This window comes from Physella acuta, unplaced genomic scaffold (assembly GCF_028476545.2).
Source record: "Physella acuta isolate Inbredline_101_S28 unplaced genomic scaffold, ASM2847654v3 ptg001482l, whole genome shotgun sequence".
NCBI classification, from domain to species: domain Eukaryota; kingdom Metazoa; phylum Mollusca; class Gastropoda; family Physidae; genus Physella; species Physella acuta.
In genome coordinates this window covers 88,196-108,774 of record NW_026732997.1, presented here as the reverse complement: position 1 = coordinate 108,774, position 20,579 = coordinate 88,196, and the positions used below count along the sequence as shown (strand labels likewise).

The 20,579-nt window shown below is 39.7% G+C and overlaps 2 protein-coding genes across 3 annotated transcripts; both read left to right on the top strand.

The window, feature by feature from the left end:
* Nucleotides 1–1,556: 1,556 nt before the first annotated feature.
* LOC131928317 (sialin) lies at nucleotides 1,557–11,772 on the top strand. 2 transcript variants are annotated; one of them, XM_059284320.1, is made up of 13 exons: nucleotides 1,557–1,688; nucleotides 2,438–2,664; nucleotides 2,998–3,082; nucleotides 3,837–3,985; nucleotides 4,172–4,259; nucleotides 5,155–5,250; nucleotides 6,098–6,228; nucleotides 7,512–7,661; nucleotides 8,506–8,621; nucleotides 8,992–9,008; nucleotides 9,747–9,897; nucleotides 10,696–10,786; nucleotides 11,244–11,772. In XM_059284320.1, the coding sequence occupies exons 1-13, from the start codon at nucleotides 1,670–1,672 to the stop codon at nucleotides 11,526–11,528; spliced, it is 1,605 nt and encodes a 534-aa protein (XP_059140303.1). In that variant the 5' UTR covers nucleotides 1,557–1,669; the 3' UTR covers nucleotides 11,529–11,772. The 2 variants fall into 2 exon arrangements, with proteins under 2 accessions (XP_059140303.1, XP_059140302.1); XM_059284319.1 differs by lacking the exon at nucleotides 8,992–9,008 and having other exon boundaries at nucleotides 8,506–8,638.
* A 7,157-nt stretch (nucleotides 11,773–18,929) lies between these two features.
* Nucleotides 18,930–19,960, top strand: LOC131928318 (serine protease 38-like). The gene has a single exon (XM_059284322.1). The coding sequence runs from the start codon at nucleotides 19,012–19,014 to the stop codon at nucleotides 19,855–19,857; it is 846 nt and encodes a 281-aa protein (XP_059140305.1). The 5' UTR covers nucleotides 18,930–19,011; the 3' UTR covers nucleotides 19,858–19,960.
* The last annotated feature ends 619 nt before the right edge of the window (nucleotides 19,961–20,579 follow it).

The window sequence follows — 20,579 nt, the reverse complement described above, 5'->3', positions numbered from 1 at the left end:
CGCCCTTATTTGAATTTACCTTTAAGGAGGGCCTGAGCTCTGCAACTGGCCACATTTACTTCAGTGGTATTTGCACCCTATGTTACATTTTCAGTTTGTTTTGAATTTTTCCTCAGCCACCTCCAACCAACTTTTTTTTTTTCGAGGGCCGGATGAGAGGACCTCGCGGGCCGCATCCGGCCCGCGGGCCGTAGTTTGGAGACCCTTGCTCTAGATCGTACGGTTTAAAAAAAAACCCATAACAACTAGGCAATGTTAATAAAATGCCAACCATTAGCGCGAGTTTTATCTAAACCAACATATTGCAGTTACTGCTATTTAACGCTTTAGGCACGGTTAAATTTTTTTTTTTAACGGTTAGTAGATATCAAAATTATATTGAAGTAAAATTTTCAGCCGACTCTATGGTGTATTCGAGCTGTACAGACGAATATGCGCTGAAATACAGATGTATAATGCAGAGGCGTAGCGAGGGCGGGGCGGGGGTTGCGGACCGCATCGGATAACACCAATTAGGGGGTTGACACCATGACAGAAGAAAATGTTTTTTGTCAGTTCCATTAATGATTTGAGTTACATAGTCTTTTAAGTAAAAATCGATAATTATTACATGAGGGTGAGGGTAACACGATGACGAAAATGTGCGAACTTTATATATATATATATATATATATATATATATATATATATATATATATATATATATATATATATATATATATATATATATATATATATATATATATATATCTGTCTATATATATATATCTGTCTATATATATATATATATCTGTCTATATATATATATATATATATATATATATATATATATATATATATATATATATATATATATATATATATATATATATATATCTTTGGGGGGGGGGGGGGGTGACACCACGAAGTGCGGCACTGGGTGACCCCCGACCAAGCGACGCCACTGGTATAATGATTGATATTATTTTCAACATAGCACTACCAAATGTACATGATTTGCTGTCAAAACTTGGACATATTTTTAAAATATGTGAAATTGTTTTTTTTTGGTTAAAACGGGTTACGCCGTGAAACAGATAAACTCTACTTCATCTACCCATGTAGACTGTCTTTTGTGTTACGGGATGCCCTGTTTAATTCACAACAGAGACAGCAAAATGAAAACAAAATAATATGTGTATACACACCAACGCATTAATTGTACAATTGGCTGTGCATGACTTTTTGTTTGCTTAGGGATTACTTGCTGAAATAGGCGGATCCATTACTTAACTACGTCCAGTGACCTTTGACCTCTTAGGTACATAACAATAAGAGTTAACAGTCATACGCAATAGCCATTTTTTTTTAAATTTATTTATTACTTTTACATTCAATTTTTTTTTCCAAACGCTCTTAGAAATAAAAGCAACATGAACATTTTCTTTATAGTATAAACTCAATTTGTTTTTTTTTACAGTTTAGTCTTAATTTAACAATGCTATCTCCGCCTTTGAGATAAGAAAGTAAAATCTCGTCCAAACGACCTAATTTTAATCTCAAAATGTACTTGAAACTGAGTATCATTAGAATTAACCTCTGTGTCAGTTAAAATTGTAACTTTTTGGCTGTGCACTTTAATTGATACTTGCACAATTTTTTTGGTGTGTTTTGACAAGAAATACTTAAAATGGGGGAAGTCGTTAAAGGTAAACTTTTTTAACTCCAGTGGAAAATAATTTTATGTCTAGTTTACTAACTTGTTATCTTCTTACCTCTACGGCAGATGTTTAATTATAATTCATTTTTATCGCGTTTAATCATTGTTTTTATTCCACGTTCATTTAATTACTTTTGTCCGAAATTTTAAAAAGTCAGGGAAAAGTTAGGGAAGCAAAGGTTGTTGGTTATAGTACTGACCAAACTCGCTACTGTATGCAGAGGTCATAGCAGTGGCGTAGGCAGGGGGGGGGGGGTTAGGGGGTCATAAGCCCCCCCCCCCCCCCCCCACAGACCCCTTGGTACATATAAATAAAGTATGAGGGGGGTGTAAATCGAAAGTTTGATGGGGGGGGGGGGGTGGAAATCGAAAGTTTGATGACTGGGGGGGGGGGGGGGGGGAGGTGCAAATCGAAAGTTTGTCCCCGGGTAAAAATTTGAACCCCCCCCCCCCCCCCCCCTACGCTACTGGGTCATAGAAAAAGACGAACTCTGTTTTAAACACGATCGGGAAAGATGATGAAGATAGTCTTGGATCATTTAGTTTAAATCATTTAAAAAAGCGTTAAAATATTTTAATTAATTCAATTTAAAAAATGAAATTAACTATCATGAAAACTGATCAGATTTATAATATTGGTACTTACTGTTTAAATCAATTAGATTAAGTTCGTCCAGTTTATAAAACATAAATTGATCTTTTGTAAACCTCCTCTCCCCTCCCCCCCCCCCACCCTAGCGCCCCTCTTCTGCTCCCAGAGGCTGGTCCTCGCCTTCCTGGCTTTTATAGGCAACGTCCTGATCTACACAACCCGCGTCAACATCTCTGTCGCCATCATCTGTATGGTGAGGAACACGCCCCTCAACGTCACGTCCGCCAACCTGAGTCACGTCACTTCCGGTAACGTCACGGATGACGTGTGTGGGGGTGACAGCGATATGGGAGTCGACAAAAACACAAACGACGTGAGTTCGAGAATTTGAGATGTTGTTGGCGGATCTGTGTATAAATGTGAAAGTTGATTTCATGATATAATATCCCATTACTTCTTTTAGGCATCTCTTCGGGAGGGGGCACTCCCCACCCCTCCTCCCACCCTCAAAGCACGTCCACTCCTCACTGAACAAAAAAGATAACATTAAAAAAAAACATGCAGCAAATACATATTGTAACCTTTACGCCCCCCCCCCTCCTCCTCGAAAATTTAAGTCCACCCCCCCCCCCCCCCAAAAAAAATCTTTTTTTTTTTGTTGTGATTTTTAAACAATACACTTTGAAATGTTGTTCTCCAACACTAGAGAGCTGAGTTTGATTGGAGCAAAAGCACTCGGTCTGAGCTTCTGTCTATGTACTTCTATGGCTACATCTTCACACAGATACCAAGTAAGGGAAACCATTTAAAATAACTGTTGCTATAGTCACGTGTCAATTAACTGGTCTTTCTATGAACTCTCTTACTACATGGTTTTTCTACCGACTACATTTCAGTATCCTAAACTAACCTTAACAAAAAGCTTTATAATCTAACTGTGTCTTTTTTGCACCTACCCTTTTTACCTTTTCTTAACTAGATATTTAATGTACGAAATTATGTCAATATATTAGTGTTATCATTATATAATTTAAAGAAATAAAACTTAATTTTAATATCAGTATTTTGGAGTTTTGTTTTTTTTTATTGTTGAAGAAATAGCTATTTTATATGTGTGTAATTGTAAGATTAATAAAGGTATATTTTGCTAAACTCCACCCAATTAATTTTAGTATATTGTTATTCACATTTCAATATCCGATCATGAATATTAATTCAATTATTAACTATATTTTAATTCTAGAATAATTCCCTGCAGAGGCGTAGCGAGGGGGGGGAGGGGCGGGGGTGCGGACCGCACCGGGTGACACCTTTTAGGGGGTGACACCAAGGCAAAAAATAGCAAAATATATATAGAAAATTTTGAGGGGGTGGGGTGCAAATCGAAGGGTTGCTACGCCTCTGGGGGGTGACACCATTAAGTGCCGCACCGGGTGACACCCGACCTCGCTACGCCACTGATTCCATGCAGACATTCAGTAGTGTTGCCAGCGTTCATATATTCCTATTGTGTCTTTATCTAATGTAACGTTTCCTTTTCCTCAGGTGGGTGGCTGGCGTCCAGATACGGTGGTAAAAGAGTCTGGGGTGTGGCCATGTTTTTCTGTGCCCTGTGCACGCTCTTGACGCCGGTTAGTGCTAGAACGCACGTGTACCTCGTGTACGCTATACGTTTTATCCTGGGATTTGCCGCAGTGAGTGACTGTGATTTCAATAAAACGTACACATAATTACAAAAAAAATTTTTTTCTTTAAACATCGTATAAAAGCTGCACATTTGCTTTGATTAACTAAGTTTACACTTTATTTACTTAAACAAGTTTTTCTGTAAGCTACACATATGTCACACGTATCTTCATATAGTGTTTTACAAATTTCAGGGAGTTACCTTTCCATGTGTGCACGCGATGCTGGGAAAATGGACACCACCATTTGAGAGAAGTAAAATGGCGTCCTACACATTTGCAGGTAGTTTACAAATAACTTATTAGACTGGAGTAGGTCATTATGAATCCAAATATCCATGGTTGTGATAATTTATTTTGACGGACAGCTTGACTTTATCAAAGAAAGATGGATGTCACAAGACTGAAGATGTAAAGGAAAAATATTAAAATCCAAGTCTTTCAAACCCCTGGCAAACTTTATCTTCCTTATTTTGTATAACGAGGGGGGGGGGGGTGGAAAAGGGGGGGGGGGGATTTATCTAACTTTACGACACCTTTGACGTCCACAAACAATATTGGATAAGGCGCGTTTGATCTGGGAAGAAATGGCTATGAAGTCCCCAGAAGCTTACACATACATGGTCATCACTCTGTTGGTATAGTCATAAGGAATGCTAAGCAATACGTTTTGCACTAACTATGGTTTTAGAAGCTGCCAATCGTATAATCAAAGAGGCTCCAAGATAAAAGGAAAGATTCGCACCGGGAAAAAAATTTCGCAAGGGCTTTTTTTGTTTTCTTAAATCGAGCATTAAAAATGTATAGATATTAATAAATATTAAGAATGACCACATGTATGTTGTAGCATAATATAAACATTTTTACGCGAAATACAAAAAAGTTAAAGTTTATTATTAGTGTATTTAATTTGTAATTGCGCATTTTTATACCGCAGTTTTCCGATGTGCAGTTTTCCGTTTGCGCATTTTCCTGGGAACCGGGCTCCGCTCCTGTTTGATTTCAGGGTTTACTCTCCTAAACGGGTAGCTAGTGAAGCTAACAAGCCTCATTGGTCAGAAGACGAGCTTTAGAACTTAGGGTTAGCAACATACGCTCAGAACTTAGGGTTAGCAACATGCGCTCTACCACTCGACCACTCTGTGACATCACTAAATGGTTCTTTATTTTGTGTCCAGGTCCTTTAGTGGGAAACATAGCGACGTTTTCAATATCCGGGCTACTCTGCCAGTACGGGTTCGACAACGGCTGGGGTTCCATCTTTTACTTGTCAGGTAAGTTCTTATTGCTTTTTTTGAACGAGAAGAGGTGTTAATAATTAGAGAACGGGATTTGAAACAGTAAGGTATTTGTCATTCATTGTTTTATAATTAGTCTTCATTACACACGCCACCCACCCTCACTCCATTCTTCACTCCACCCACTCGTTTACTCTATTCACCACTTACTTCACCCACCGTTCAATCTACACACACCACTCCCTCCACAAACCACTCACTCCACCCACCCATCACTCCACCAACCCATCACTCCTCCCACCACTCACTCCACCCACCACTCATTCCACCCACCCTTCACTCCACCCACCCTTCACTCCACCTACCACTCTCTCCTACCCCACTCACTCCACCCACCCTTCACTCCACCCACCCTCACTCCACCCACCTTTCACTCCACCCACCTTCTCTCTGCCCACCCTCACTCCACCCACCCACCACTCCACCCACCACTCACTCCACCCACCTTCACTCTGCCCACCCTCACTCCACACACCCTTCAATCCACCCACCCTTCACTCCACCCACCCACCACTCCACCCACCACTCACTCCACCCACCCTTCACTCCACCCACCCTTCACTCCACCCACCTTTCACTCCACCCACCTTCTCTCTGCCCACCCTCACTCCACACACCCTTCAATCCACCCACCACTCACTCCACCCACCTCTCACTTCACCCACCTCTCACTCCAGCCACAATTTACCCCACCCACCCTTTACCCCACCCACCCTTTACCCCACCCACCACTCACTCCACCCACACTTTACCCCACCCACCCTTTACCCCACCCACCACTCACTCCACCCACCACTCACCTCACCCACCCTCATCCCCCCAGGTCTGTTCAACATGCTGTGGGTTGTCCTCTGGTTTCTCTTCACGGCCGACACCCCAGCTAAACACAGGTTCATCACGGAGAGGGAGAAGTTCTACATCGAGGCTTCCATAGGCAGAGGCGACGTCAAGAAGGTAAGGGAGAAGTTCTACATCGAGGCTTCCATAGGCAGAGGCAACGTCAAGAAGGTAAGGGAGAAGTTCTACATCGAGGCTTCCATAGGCAGAGGCGACGTCAAGAAGGTAAGGGAGAAGTTCTACATCGAGGCTTCCATAGACAGAGGCGACGTCAAGAAGGTAAGGGAGAAGTTCTACATCGAGGCTTCCATAGGCAGAGGCGACGTCAAGAAGGTAAGGGAGAAGTTCTACATCGAGGCTTCCATAGGCAGAGGCGACGTCAAGAAGGTAAGGGAGAAGTTCTACATCGAGGCTTCCATAGGCAGAGGCGACGTCAAGAAGGTACGGCTGCTCCTGTTGACAGTTCGTGCTCTAGACTGCTACAGAGTTTCTTACAGGCATCTCTTCAAGGACCCCCCCCCCCCCACCAAAGAAATTATACCGCCCCGCGAACGAAATAGAATTTATATAGAAAATATACTTTTAACAGTCCCCCGCCCCCCCCCCCCCCCCCGTCCCCGGAAATTTTAGTCCACCCCCCCCTACCCCCCAAAAATTTCAAGTGCTTCCACGGAGAAAAATGTCTTTGAAGAAACACTGGACTGCTAGAAGGAATTCTAGGTTCGTATTAAAGGGTCAGTTAGTCCATGACGTGAGCTACTTCAGGTTGCTGTTGTTATCAGAGTAGGGATTCGAGGTTGTTGTAATATAACCATTGATTATGTTTCGGGAAGATTAAGTTCTATAATCAGGGCATTTGACAATGTTATGGGATAAATCAGTAGGTTGGGTTTACAATATTAAAATCGTAATTTTAATCGTGAATTGTCAATTTAAATAAAAAAATATAATAAATTCGTTTAAGAAAACATATTTCTACTCAGAGGCGTAGCGGGGGGGGGGGGACGGGGAGTACATATGTCCCCGGGCGCCGACCTTAGGGGGCGCCAAAATGGGTTGTAAAAACATTGAAAGTTTAAGGGGTGGGTGCAAATTGAAAGTTTGAGGGGGCGCAAATTGAAAGTTTGAGCGGGGGGGGGGGGGGCAAATTGAAAGTTCGAGGGGTGTGCAAATTGAAAATTGATAGGTTGTTCCAGAGAGAGGGGGTCTCCAAATTGAAAGTTTGTCCCCGGGCGCCGGGAAGGGTCGCTACGCCTCTGTTTCTACTTTCTAATGAACTCATGCATTGTTTATTTAAACAAAAAAAATTTACTCATTATGAATCATTTCTTTGAGAAAGCCTGTATCTACTTTTGTGTAATAGAAGTTTTAAACGATTTATTGTTGCTATCTTGGCCCAGGTCAAGCGGGTGCCATGGTTACAAATGTTTACTTCCGGGCCTCTGTGGGCAGCCATTATAGCACACACTTGCAACAACTACGTCAATTACACATTGCTGACGTCACTTCCACTTTTCATGAAAGAAAGTTTGAACTTCGACATTAAGCAGGTTTGTTCAACTTTACCCTCCTTTCATAAAAAAAAATCACGTAATTCGTAGTTCATCAATTTATTCCTTTAGGAAGATAATGTTTTGAAATGTTTTGCTCATAATATGTAAGTAGTAAGTAAAACTCCCTTTCAAACCTGACGGTCTACGGTACCGTAGACAAGTAGAGTTCACTCTGTGACCTCGGTATATGAAGGGATAATGTGGTCAGCACTATGCCCAGCCGCCTTTACTTTCCCGAACGTGAGTTAGGTATCCATCAGAGCTGGGTAGATTCCGGGACGGTTTACTAAATTGAAACCCGGATTTGAACTCGAGGCTAACGGGTCAGCAGTCCAGCTCTCTACTGCTTGGCCACTCCGTCCCACTTATAATATGTGGGCCCAATTAAAAACAAGTTAATAAAAAGTCTAGTGACAATTTAAGCGCAATTTCCTTAATTATTTTTTTGTGACCGAACAAAAGGATATTTTTGAAAACTTTCTTCGGCAATATTGTTTTAAATTATGGCAGGAATCGATTGGTAAATGTTTCAAGTCGCTAAGTGGTCTGGTTGCCGAGATATGGGCCAAAAACTGCATTTTTTCGAGGTTTTTTGGCTTTTCCGGGAAATCCAGGAAGGAACTCCGGGAATTTTTTTGGCCCACAATCATCCTCGGATTTTGCTTAACATATTTGCTTTGGAACTAGTCCTCGATATTGCTTCGTTGAGGAGGAGATACGACTTAAAGCTGCGCTCACACATCCATCCATCACCAGAAATGACGAGTTAATAATCGCATTTGTCCAGTATGGAAAAAATAACAATAATATGTATAGCAATCGAATTACATATCTCCTACAGAACGGGCTTCTGTCTGCCCTGCCCTATGTGTGCCAGTTCGTCTCTTCTATTGCCGGAGGTTACGCCGCTGACACATTCAGAGAGAAGGGCTGGATGTCTACAAGAACAGTCAGAAGGTCTTTCCAGTTTACATGTAAGTGTAAGTTGGTCATTCAGGAAGGTCTTTCCAGTTTATATGTAAGTGGGACAGTCAGAAGGTCTTTCCAGTTTACATGTAAGTGGGACAGTCAGAAAGTCTTTCTAGTTTAAATGTAAGTGTAAGTAGGGCAGTCAGAAGGTCTTTTCAGTTTACATGTAAGTGTAAGTGGGTAAGTCGGAAGGTCTTTTCAGCTTACATGTAAGTGGGACTGTCAGAAGGTCTTTCCAGTTTACATGTAAGTGTAAGTGGGGCAGTCAGAAGGTCTTTCCAGTTTACATGTAAGTGTAAGTGGGGCAGTCAGAAGGTCTTTCCAGTTTACATGTAAGTGTAAGTGGGACAGTCAGAAGGTCGTTCCAGTTTACATGTAAGTGTAAGTGGGACAGTCAGGAGGTCTTTCCAGTTTACATGTAAGTAGGACAGTCAGAAGGTCTTTCCAGTTTACATGTAAGTAGGACAGTCAGAAGGTCTTTCCAGTTTACATGTAAGTAGGACAGTCAGAAGGTCTTTCCAGTTTACATGTAAGTGTAAGTGGACAGTCAGAGGTTTTTCCAGTTTACATGTAAGTGTAAGTGGGACAGTCAGAAGGTCCTTACAGTTTACATGTAAGTGTAAGTGGGACAGTGAGAAGGTCTTTTCAGTTTACATGTAAGTGTAAGTGGACAGTCAGAAGGTCTTTTCAGTTTACATGTAAGTGTAAGTGGGACAGTCAGAAGGTCTTTCCAGTTTACATGTAAGTGTAAGTAGGGCAGTCAAAAGGTCTTTCCAGTTTACATGTAAGTGTAAGTGGGTCAGTCATAAGGTCTTTCCAGTTTACATGTAAGTGGGACAGTCAGAAGGTCTTTCCAGTTCACATGTAAGTGTAAGTGGGTCAGTCAGAAGGTCTTTCCACTCAAAATTCGTATTCGGTCATGCGTTGCTAAAACAAAGTCTGTAAGTTTAAAATAAATTCGCTTTAGCAATTTTGTGCGCGTAGTTATCCATTCCGAATTTTTCTGGCCATCATCTTCCAAATGTAAACAGTGTGTAGTACTTCGGTGTGACCTCCCTTACCGACAACGGAATCGGGTGCACAATACAGTAATTATTTGTTTATTATTCTCAGCTTTTGTAGGGACCGCCATTTGTATCGCCAGTGTTGGTCAGATGAGCTGTGAACACCGCCATATTGCCGTGGCTTTGTTGTGTTTGTGTACTACATTCATGGGTCTCAACAGGTCCGGCTATGTTGTCAATCATCTAGACCTTGCCCCCAGGTACGTAATGTTTGTTGTGTTTGTGTACTACCTTCATGGGCCTCAGGTATTGTGTCAATTGTTTTGACCTGGCCGCTAGGTATGCAAGATTTAGTTCCTTAAACATTTTTTATATGGTTAGCATGGGCGGATTTAGCATGAGCAGCTGAAATTCTTTGGGGGCCCTTGTATGTATATATATATATATATATATATATATATATATATATATATATATATATATATATATATATATATATATATATATATATATATATATATATGCGTGTGTGTGCGTGTTAGATATTTAGTAAAAAAAATTGAAGCTTGTAATGCAAACGTTAAAACTTTAGTTTTTATAGTGAAAACCAACAATAGAGGTCCCCTGACTGCAGTCATCTCAGCCCCCTTCCCCCCCCCCCCCCCCGCCACTCCTTAATCCGCTATTGATGGTTAGTGTTATGGTTTGAGTTGAGTTTTATCTTTGTATATGCTAACTTGGCTTTGTCTAGCTTGCATTTAGATTAGTTTTGAAAACATTTAGAAAGGCTGCTTATCTACAGATATTAGTTTTCAAAACACAATTGCATAAATAATTTACGCTTACGAAAAGAAACTACATGAAATATGTTAGAAAATTCAGCTGAATTTATTGCATCAATGCCTTGTGAATTTTAAAACATGAACGAAAAAATCTTTTATTCTTTTTTTTTTATAATTCTAATTTTATGGAACTGAAAAAAAATATACTGGAATAATTTTGTAAAAAAAAAAATGTTTCTTAAATAAATGAATTGGCACGACCGTAATTTCTTTCAGCTACGCTGGGATTTTGTTTGGCATAACAAACACGTTCTCCACAGTACCTGGCATGGTTGCACCCATCATTGCTGGCGCTCTGACACCTAACGTAAGTGAAACATACACAAACATATTTACACAACTCATCAACCGTAAGTTATGCAAAGGTGTATAGAATCCTGTTTGAAACATTTTATCTCAGGAAAATTAGGTGATGATAAATGAATACATGTTATCGAATGTAGGTAAAATACGCATTCATCAGACATGATGCGGTTGGTTGTTGAGATATGCATTTATATCGTGTAGAAATCAATGAATTCATTATGATTGCGAATAGGATTTGTGAATAAATCAGCGATATTATTGCCGATATTGTGAATAAATCGGCGACATTGTTTGTACGATTTTTTAAATATGTCTAATACAGAAATACGTGAAATTGTTTAGTGATTGTAAGTATGTCTTGTACAGAAATACGTGAAATTTTGTTTATGTGATTGTAAGTAAGTCTTGTACAGAAATACGTGAAATTATTTATGTGATTCTAAGTATGTCTTGTACAGAAATCACCGGAAGAATGGAAGAACGTTTTCTACGTCTGCGCTGCCACAGCATCAGCGGGAGCGATAATCTACTTGATTTTAGCAGACGGCGAGCTGCAAAAGTGGGCCGTCCCTCCTGAAACGAAAATCAGTCTGGAGATTTTGGCTGAGCATCCTAGAGAGCTCTGCCGACTGCCAGCTGACCAGCATGCGGACACTGACCACAGCATAGAATCGGCCAAGTCCGAACGGAATTCACCTAGTGTCATACCTCTTGTCCAGAATTCAACCGGGGTGGTTGTGTGACCCTCATATGTGTGGCTGTGACCCTAATAATTGTGGTTTTTGACCCTCATAAGTGTGATTGTTTGACCCTGATAGGTGTGGTTGTTTTACCCTCATAGGTGTGGTTGTTTGACCCTGATAGTGTGGTTGTTTTACCCTCATAGGTGTGGTTGTTTGACCCTCATAGGTGTGGTTGTTTGACCCTGATAGTGTGGTTGTTTTACCCTCATAAGTGTGGTTGTTTGATCATCATAAGTGTGGTTGTTTGACCCACAATAGTGTGGTTGTTTAACCCTCATGTGTGTGGTTGTTTTACCCTCATAGGTGTGGTTGTTTGACCCTGATAGTGTGGTTGTTTTACCCTCATAAGTGTGGTTGTTTAATCCTCATAGGTGTGGTTGTTTGGCCCTCATATGTGTGGTTTTTTTACCCTCATAAGTGTGGTTGTTTGACCCTCATAGATGTGGTTGTTTGACCCTCGTGTGTGTGGTTGTTTGATCATCATAAGTGTGGTTGTTTGACCCACAAATGTGTGGTTGTTTGACCCTCATTTGTGTGGTTGTTTAACCCTAATAGGTGTAGTTGTTTGACCCAAAAATGTATGGTTGTGTGACCCTGATCGGTGTGGTTGTTTGACCCAAAAAAAGTGTGGTTGTTTGACCCTGATAGATGTGATTGTTTGACCTTCTTAAGTGTGGTTGTTTGACCCTCTTAAGTGTAGTTGTTTGACCCTCATAGGTGTGGTTGTTTGACCCACAAAAGTGTGGTTGTTTGACCCTGATAGATGTGATTGTTTGACCCTCTTAGGTGTGGTTGTTTGATCCTCATAAGTGTGGCTGTAACACTTATAAGTGTGATTGTTTGACCCATATAAGATTTGTTGTTTGACCCTTATGTGTGTGGTTGTTTGACCCTCATAAGTGTCACTGTGACCCTCATATGCATGCTTGTTTGACCCTCCAACAGGTTTATGGCTGCCCAATTAAAGCTCAGATTTTGACTCTTGCTTATGAATACTCACTAATTCTGTTTAGCACCTTGCACAATAATGCAATAGTAATTTGCTGAAGTCGTGTTATCATATGCTATATATTGCACACACTTTTATTTTTAAGTTATTTTATTTTATTTTGCACATCAACTTCTAGTTATTGTTTTTTAAATAAAATATAGTCAATTTTTAAACACGCATCCAGACTTTTTTTCTTAAAAATTTTAATCAAGAATACCATTTAGAGAACTTTAAAATTACGATTTATCGGAACATATGGTAGCTTTGTTAAAATGAAGCACTATTGTGTTTACGAAGTGTAGTGTACGCAACAATGTATATGAAATGAATGAAGATATGGCACGTTGATGAACCCAACTACTTTTTATGTTTACGAAATAAAAGTGCCAGAATTAGATATATTTTCAGAGAATTTGAAACGTGAATTATATTTGATGTTTGTCGCGAGTAAAAGGCGTCATGGTTGCACAATAGAACGATGGCTTGTAAACCCTTAGACATGAGTTTGGTAAAGAGTCATAGTGTCACCCCCTTTTTTTCTCGTTACATTTTGGTGTCACCCGGTGCGGTCCTCACCCCCCCCCCCCCCGCCTCCGCCTCGCGACGCCTCATCTTGAGCCTGTAGGTCTTACAATGACTAGTGTTTCTTCCAGACCTTTCTCTCCGGGATGCACTTGAAATTTTCGGGGGGGTGATGCCTGGAAGAAACTCTGGCAATGACGTACGAGATGCGACAGAAAGCGGAGGGAAAGCCTGATGAAAACAGATCAAAATGGCTGGGCTACATAATTTCTCAAGTAAGGGGTCGTCCATAAATGACCAGTGTTTCTTCCAGACTTTTTTCTCCGGGGGGGGGGGGGCACTTAAAATTTTCGGGGGGCGGTAGACTTTCTTCGGGGGGGGGCGGACACTGTTAAAAGTATATATTTTCTATATAAATTATATAAATTTCATTTCGTTCGGGGGGGCGGTAAAAATTTTTCGTCCCCCGAAGAGATGCCTGGAAGAAACTCTGTAAATGACGTCACACTCATAGGGGGGTGAGGAGGGTCCATAATTTTGTGACGGTGTGCGATGAAAGGGGGGGGGGTCAGAAGGTGTGACGTACGTCACGTTTTTGCATTTTTAAAAAAAGCAATGTTAGAAAATCAAATTTTAGCCGTTATTTCGCGTTTTAGAAAACTTTTTAAATAAATTGTAACAGGAATTGATTAAAATACTTCGTGTTGAAAGAGTTTAGACAAGATTTTGGAAAAATATCATTAAAAAAAAAATTCAACTGCAATTCTGAAGGGGGTTGTAGGCTGAGGTGTGACGTCATTTTAGGGGGGTCTGACTTTTTGTGACGATGGGTGACGAAGGGATGGGGGGGGGGGGTAAAAAATTGTCAAAAAAGGCGTGATGTCATTTATGGATGCCCCCCCCCCCCCTAATCTACTTACCAGCAATTAGCATGTCAAACTGTAAACTTCTCTCGCTTTAATAACTTAGGTGTTTGATTCTAGATTGGAACATAGTGTATAGCGTTTTAGTTTTTGTTTGTTTGTTATTATAGCAGATCTCTAGTTTTATTTAGTGTACACTGCATCCCTCGGCGACACAAAACTTTGTGCAGTGGACTGAAATTATTTTTACTTTTTTTGTAATCATTTTTACTAAGGCCAAGCAGCTAACTAGATATAGTTATTTGATTGTCGCAAATCCTCTGCAAGTCAAAAACATTAAACAGATTACTACATTTAACTTTATTATTTATATATTTTTAGATTTACTAATTTAAATCTATTATTATGGTCTATTTATTCCTATTTCCTTATGTCGATGAAACTATGATCCGACATTATTTGTATTTTCATGGTCAAATAAAACATGGTTTACACGCAACTTACAATTACGAAACTCAACGAACATTACTAGATAATTGCCGACGCTAAATTAAGGTTTTCCTAGTCTCATAACATCATCATCATCATCCCTCCTTTGTGGCCCCTGGGGAGCAAAGGGCTGCAACCACACATCTCCATCGGACTCGGTTTTGGGCTGCTCCCTTTATCTGTGCCCTTGTGAGCCCAGCTGTTTTCGCCTCTTCTTCAACCGATTTTCTGCATGTCTTCCTTGGCCGGCCCACCCTGTTTTTTCCCCGGGGATTCCAGTCCAAAGCATGTTTTGCGATGCTTTCTTTTTCTTTTCTCATAACATCACTGTTCTGTAATGTAAATAAAATCTCGAAAAGTTTGCAACTTTAAAAATAAAATTACCGCACCAATTAGCACAACACGGCCGATGTGTTTATTTTTAAAAAGTTGGTTTAGAGATCTAGATCTAGAAAAAAAATTTAAAGCGATACTACGATCTAAATGATAGAAAAGAACCTTCCTAGCATTAATTGAAAACATATCTACAATGAGTAAGTACATCCTATATTATGCGTTGATATACATTTTTTAAAATAAATGTATTTTACTTAATTTCGTACTAGATCTAGATCTAGAATCTAGATCTAGATCTATAAATTGGCCATAAAAAATCATCACCAATACACGAATCTAGAATCTATATCTGGATCTAGATAGATCTAAAATCTAGATCTAGCTTCTAGACCTAATCTGGAATCTATGTAATCTCGATCTAGATCTTTTAGAAAGAAAAATTAAATCGTCAGATAAAATAGACACAACTGTGATAATGAACCGCCTCCGATCATTATTGTAGACATGGATTTTTAAAATGTGTTTTGCCAACTTTACTTTTAAATGACAGTAAATAAAAGTAAATAAACCGGGAGTGATCTCCCCTAAACTTTCTCGAATATTCTTAAACTACGAGGGATGGCAACTCAGGACATAGACAATATTTGTAATCCATTTTTAATTACTTAAACTTTTTATAATAGAATAGAATCTCATAATCTCATATAATTGGGGCCTTGTGGCCTAGCTAGACTGCTCGACCCGAAAGTCTCGAATTCAAATCAGGGTTTAAGACAGCAGAACCTCCCTGAGTCAACCCAGCCTTGATGGGTACCTGACTCACGTTAGGGAAAACATAGGTGGCTGGGCACAGTGCTGACCACACTTTCCCTTCATATACCGAGGGCCCTGAAACAGATAAACTCTACCTCATCTGCCTCATGATTCTTGGGCACGATCTGGAAAAGATGATGACAAGATGATTCACTATAATTAATTATCGTTAAATCATTCTAACCTTAAGATTTATGTCTAAATTGTAAATTTTGACATATCGAGAGACTAGCAAATCGGGTCGATTGACGCTTTAAGGGGCAATTACACCATCGGAAATAGTTACAATGTACAGTATCACAATACATAGAACGGTAAATCACACAAAAAGTCAAGTGAGACAAGTCAAGTCTAAAAGTCCATTCACTGGATATTGTTGTTTTCACAGAGCTTGGTAAGGATGTGTAAATGATGTAAATAATGTAAAGACGCAAGATACGATAGAAATGTTCTACAACTTAAAGCACACACCCAAGGTATGTTCTAGTCACCATTTTTGTGTGCCGATTTTTACACCCGGTTCACGTTAGACATAAACACAATTTTCCTAACCACCCCCTCCCCACCTCTAAAATCACACCACTCTTCGCTTGCCCTGATTTCTATGCATAGGGCCTTCATTTCCCTTCCGTATTACCAGGCTTGCTGATTTTGCCAGAAATATTGTGTTGCTTCTCTTTGAAACGAAACTATCCAAATATTTATATCTATCTATATATATATATAATTCTCTACGCTGGGACCATAAGAGACACCACCAGGTAAAGGCTTAGCTCTCTAGGCATACAGCTACCACCACCACCCCCACCAGTCTGGTGAGCTGTGGTTAACACTAAATGTTTACAATCGATTTGAAACTAAGGGGAGGTAATAACAAGTTCTGCTTGAACTTTTCATTGTCGTCTGTAAACTGTCGTCACGGACGGCTGCTTTCACGGAGGGTGGGGGAGGGGGGGGGATGGAAAGTGAAGGTGAGGATAATCATCCTTCACTAGCAACTGATAAGGAAAACATTTTCAGTCGCAGCATTAGTAGTGTCTAATTTAAAAATTATGAACTACTGAAAGTAGAAAATAAAACAACTAATTAGTGGTGTATGCTATGTCGCGGGTCGGCTTGTATATATACAATTCTCTACGTGGTGACCATGCAAGACACCACCAAGACGTAAACTCAACAGACCATATCGCTACCACCCCACCCCCACCAGTCTGGTGAGCTGTTTACAATAGTAGTGACGGCTATCAGGGGCAAACAATTTATTTATTAAACTGTTTGAAATTAAGGGGAGGTAATAACATGTTCTGCTTGCTCTTTTCATAGTCGCAGCATTGGTAGTGTTGAATTCACAAATTATGAATTACTAAAAATAGGAATTAAACTAAATAGCGGCGAATGCTACGTCGCGGGTCAGCTCGTTATTATTAAAGCACCTGTGAATTGGTTGATTAAACTAAAAAAACATTTTTAATGATTATATAATACTCAACATTCAAGTCAATGTTAGATTACGTAATCGATTTTCATTCAAATTTACAACAAATAAAATGTATTGAAAATTAATAAATAGGTAAAATGTGTCAAGATTTAGAAACTTTTTAAAAATTCATAAGTGTGACCTCACACTGAACTGCGTCCCTTAAGGGACTTACCCCTATCCAATATTAAGCAAAACTAGACGACCCAGTTTCCACTTCGGAAACGGTCTATCGTTTGCACTACACAACACAAACCAATATCCCATAACACCCATCCCATTATTTATAGTCTTTTAACCCCATAGGAGTTCCTTGTTTTTCTACCCAAACTCCCGCCCTCTCTCCTAACTCTACTTCCTTCTCCCCAAATCGCTCTTCACTCTCCCCACTCACCCCCCCCCCCCCACCCCATTCACCATTACTCTCTTCATGTTGACGTCATAAAATGTTGTCTCTTAACTTTACGTGTGTAGCTAATAGGGCTGGTAAGTAGGTCACCAACCAGTTCTGTGGCTCATGCAGGTGTTATTGAGCCGTAGAACTGGTTGGTGACCTACTTACCAGCCCTATTACCTAGTGACTTCTTATAAGTCAACCAACCATCAGCTGCCATTTTATTGTTACCTTCTCGTATACGAAGTATAGAGAAAGTCTTGTAATAGTGCAAAAAAAAAATAAGAAGAGATTTTTCAAATCTCGACGTTTTACACCTCCATAAGTCGGAAAAACATAATATTGAAATCTTGTCCGTATGTCTGTGTGTGTGTGTATGTGTGTGTATGTGTGTCTGTGAACACGATAACTTGAGTAGCGTAACAGCTAGGTTGATGAAATTTCATATATAAGTATTATATCAAATTTGTAGATCTGTATCAACTTTTGAGCGATTTCCGATAAAGGAAAGTGGAACTTTCTCTACTTTGAATGTTTCAAAAGCCTATAACTTGAGTACTTTTTCAGATAGATACATGAAATTTCACATATAAGTAAAAGATCTAATTCTCTGCCATTTATAAACAAATTGAGTAATTTCCGTTGACCTGAAGTGGTAATTTTCGCTATTTCCGATTTCTCAAAAAACGCATGTGGATTTATGAAGTACTAATAATATACCGCCCTACTATACACACTTTTTTCGGCGTTCACTTGGTGGGCAATTCTTTTTTCTAAGAGATTCTATTCTATTTTATAAAGTTAAAGTCAATACAAATGGATTATAAATCATATCTATATCCCAAGGTGCCATCCCCCGTAGTGTTATATAAGAATATTCGAGAAAGTTTAGGGAAGATTACTCCCGTTTTATTATTTTTTAAGTGAAAGGGTTAAGGAGTGTACGAACAAATGATGTCTGTTAGCTCATGAATTTTCATTATTTATCCAATTCCTACTGCTGCAGGTTGTGTGTTCTTAAATCATGTATGTCGATACTAGAAGTTTGTTTGCGCCCTTTTAAAATAAGTCAATAAACTCATCTATATATATAATTCTCTTCTAGGAGACGCTAGAAAACAAGCTGTAAGCGCGCTCCCTACCACCCCACCCCTACATAGTCTGGTGAGCTGTGGTTCACGCTGTTTACAAGCAGAGCCGGGTTTAGTGACGACTATTAGGGGCAGATAATTTAGTTTGAAACGATTTTAAACGTAGGGGGAGAGCAGGGGGGGGGGGGGGTAACTAAGTGGAGTTTGCTTTAACGGAGGGGGGGGGGAAGGAGGGGGGTTATCGTCCTTAACGAGCTACTTATAGTGTTTAAAAAAATATTTTCAGTGGCAGCGTTGGTACTGTCGAATTCACAAATTATGAATTACTGAAAAGTAGAAAAAACAAAAACTAAATAACGGCGTATAATATGCCGCGGGTCGGCTCTGACAATATAATACTTGATGTTTTTCTTACAGGTGTTAGTTTGGCTGGTCCTGTTGACTGGGGACCTCGGCGTTCAAGGTATCACAAAGAACGTCTGTACACTGGAAAAACTTCCATTCACTATGGAAGAATACCAAGCTAGGTTTAAGAGTATCCTAGAAGGTGTCAACCACACCAACGTCCCTCAACCCGACCCAAACAACAAACTTGAACAAAGTTCCTTGTGTGGTCAGACTCTTGTTGACCAGTCGCAGGCCATTGTTAGGGGCGAGGAAGCTCCAGAGAACGCTTGGCCGTGGTATGTCTTTCTCCTGGCACATGATTCTGGTGAATCTGGGGGGTGTGGGGGTTCAATTCTCACCGAGTGGTGGATCCTGACAGCTGGACACTGCATGATGTCATGGAACTCAACTATCATGGTTTATTTTGGATTAACTAACATAACACAGTTGGACACGACAAAACATATAAAAGCTGAGAAACATTTTACACAATTGTATTCTATAGATGGGATTCTTTACAATGATATCATGCTTCTCAAACTTGAATCTCCAATAACCTTCTCTGACACCATCAGGCCAATCTGCTTGCCGGATGAAGACATGAGCAAGTCTAAAAATTGCTTTAGTATTGGATTTGGAGCCATCGATCCTATGGGAGAAGGTTCTAAAACATTGAAGCAAATAAAAACCAGCCCCATGGATCATAAACTTTGCAGGTTTATCCTTCGCTATGTTTCTCAGTTTAAACATTTAGAGTATTTGATTTGTGCCGATGAGGAGCATGGTCAAGGGGTGTGTTCTGGTGATTCAGGGGGCCCAATGATTTGTGAGGCCAATGGTAGATACTTTATCGTCGGCGTGACGTCTACGGGATACGATTGTGGACAGAGTGAGATACCTTCTAGCTTGGTTTCAGTGCATGCCTGGATAGAGTGGATTAAAACCACAATCAAATCCAATTCGTAATGAGATACAGAAGAAACATTAAGCCTAATCTTTAAACCTTCTTTGTTTACAATTCAATAAAATCATTATATTCTGTACTTGGAGATTTGTAACTTTTTATAAATGAGCGTTCAAATGAGTTTCTCAATTTTGGTGATACACTCTCTGTAAGTTGGAGTTTTTGAAATGTGTCGGTAACTTGGAGCAAAACTGTACATTATCGTTCTTTGTTTTACTGTCTCAAGGGTTTGTGTTTTTTACTTTCTCGTATATACGAAGTATAGAGAAAGTATTGTAATCCTGCAAAAAAATCTCTTGAAATTTCAACAATTTTCACCGTATTACACCTCAGTCCTTCATCACATCCGAAGTATAGAGGACTTATTTTAATCTGGCAAAAATTATCAATCCAGATTTATCAAAATTAAGAGGTTTTATGCGTAATCCATTGTGAAAAACTGGGCTTTGCAATCCTGTCCGTATGTCTGTGTGTCTGTGTGTGTGTAAACACGATTAATTGAGTACCGTTACAGCTAGGTTGATGAAATTTCACATATAAGTATTTTATCGTAGATCTTTATAAACTTTTGAGCGATTTCCGATAACCGGAAGTGGTACTTTTTCTACTTTGAATTTTTCAAAAGCCTATAACTTGAGTACTATTTCAGATAGATAAATGAAATTTCACTTGTGAGTAAAAGATCTAATTTTCTACCTTCTGTTAAATTTTGAGTAATTTCCGT

Bases quoted from the DNA above. Each gene is read 5' to 3' on its own strand.
- LOC131928318 (XM_059284322.1), top strand. From the start codon at position 19,012: ATGGAAGAATACCAAGCTAGGTTTAAGAGTATCCTAGAAGGTGTCAAC.
- LOC131928317 (XM_059284320.1), top strand. The intron at 2,665-2,997 runs GTGAGTTCGAGA...CTCCAACACTAG, and splicing joins TCGACAAAAACACAAACGAC to AGAGCTGAGTTTGATTGGAG. The intron at 7,662-8,505 runs GTTTGTTCAACT...TATCTCCTACAG, and splicing joins TGAACTTCGACATTAAGCAG to AACGGGCTTCTGTCTGCCCT.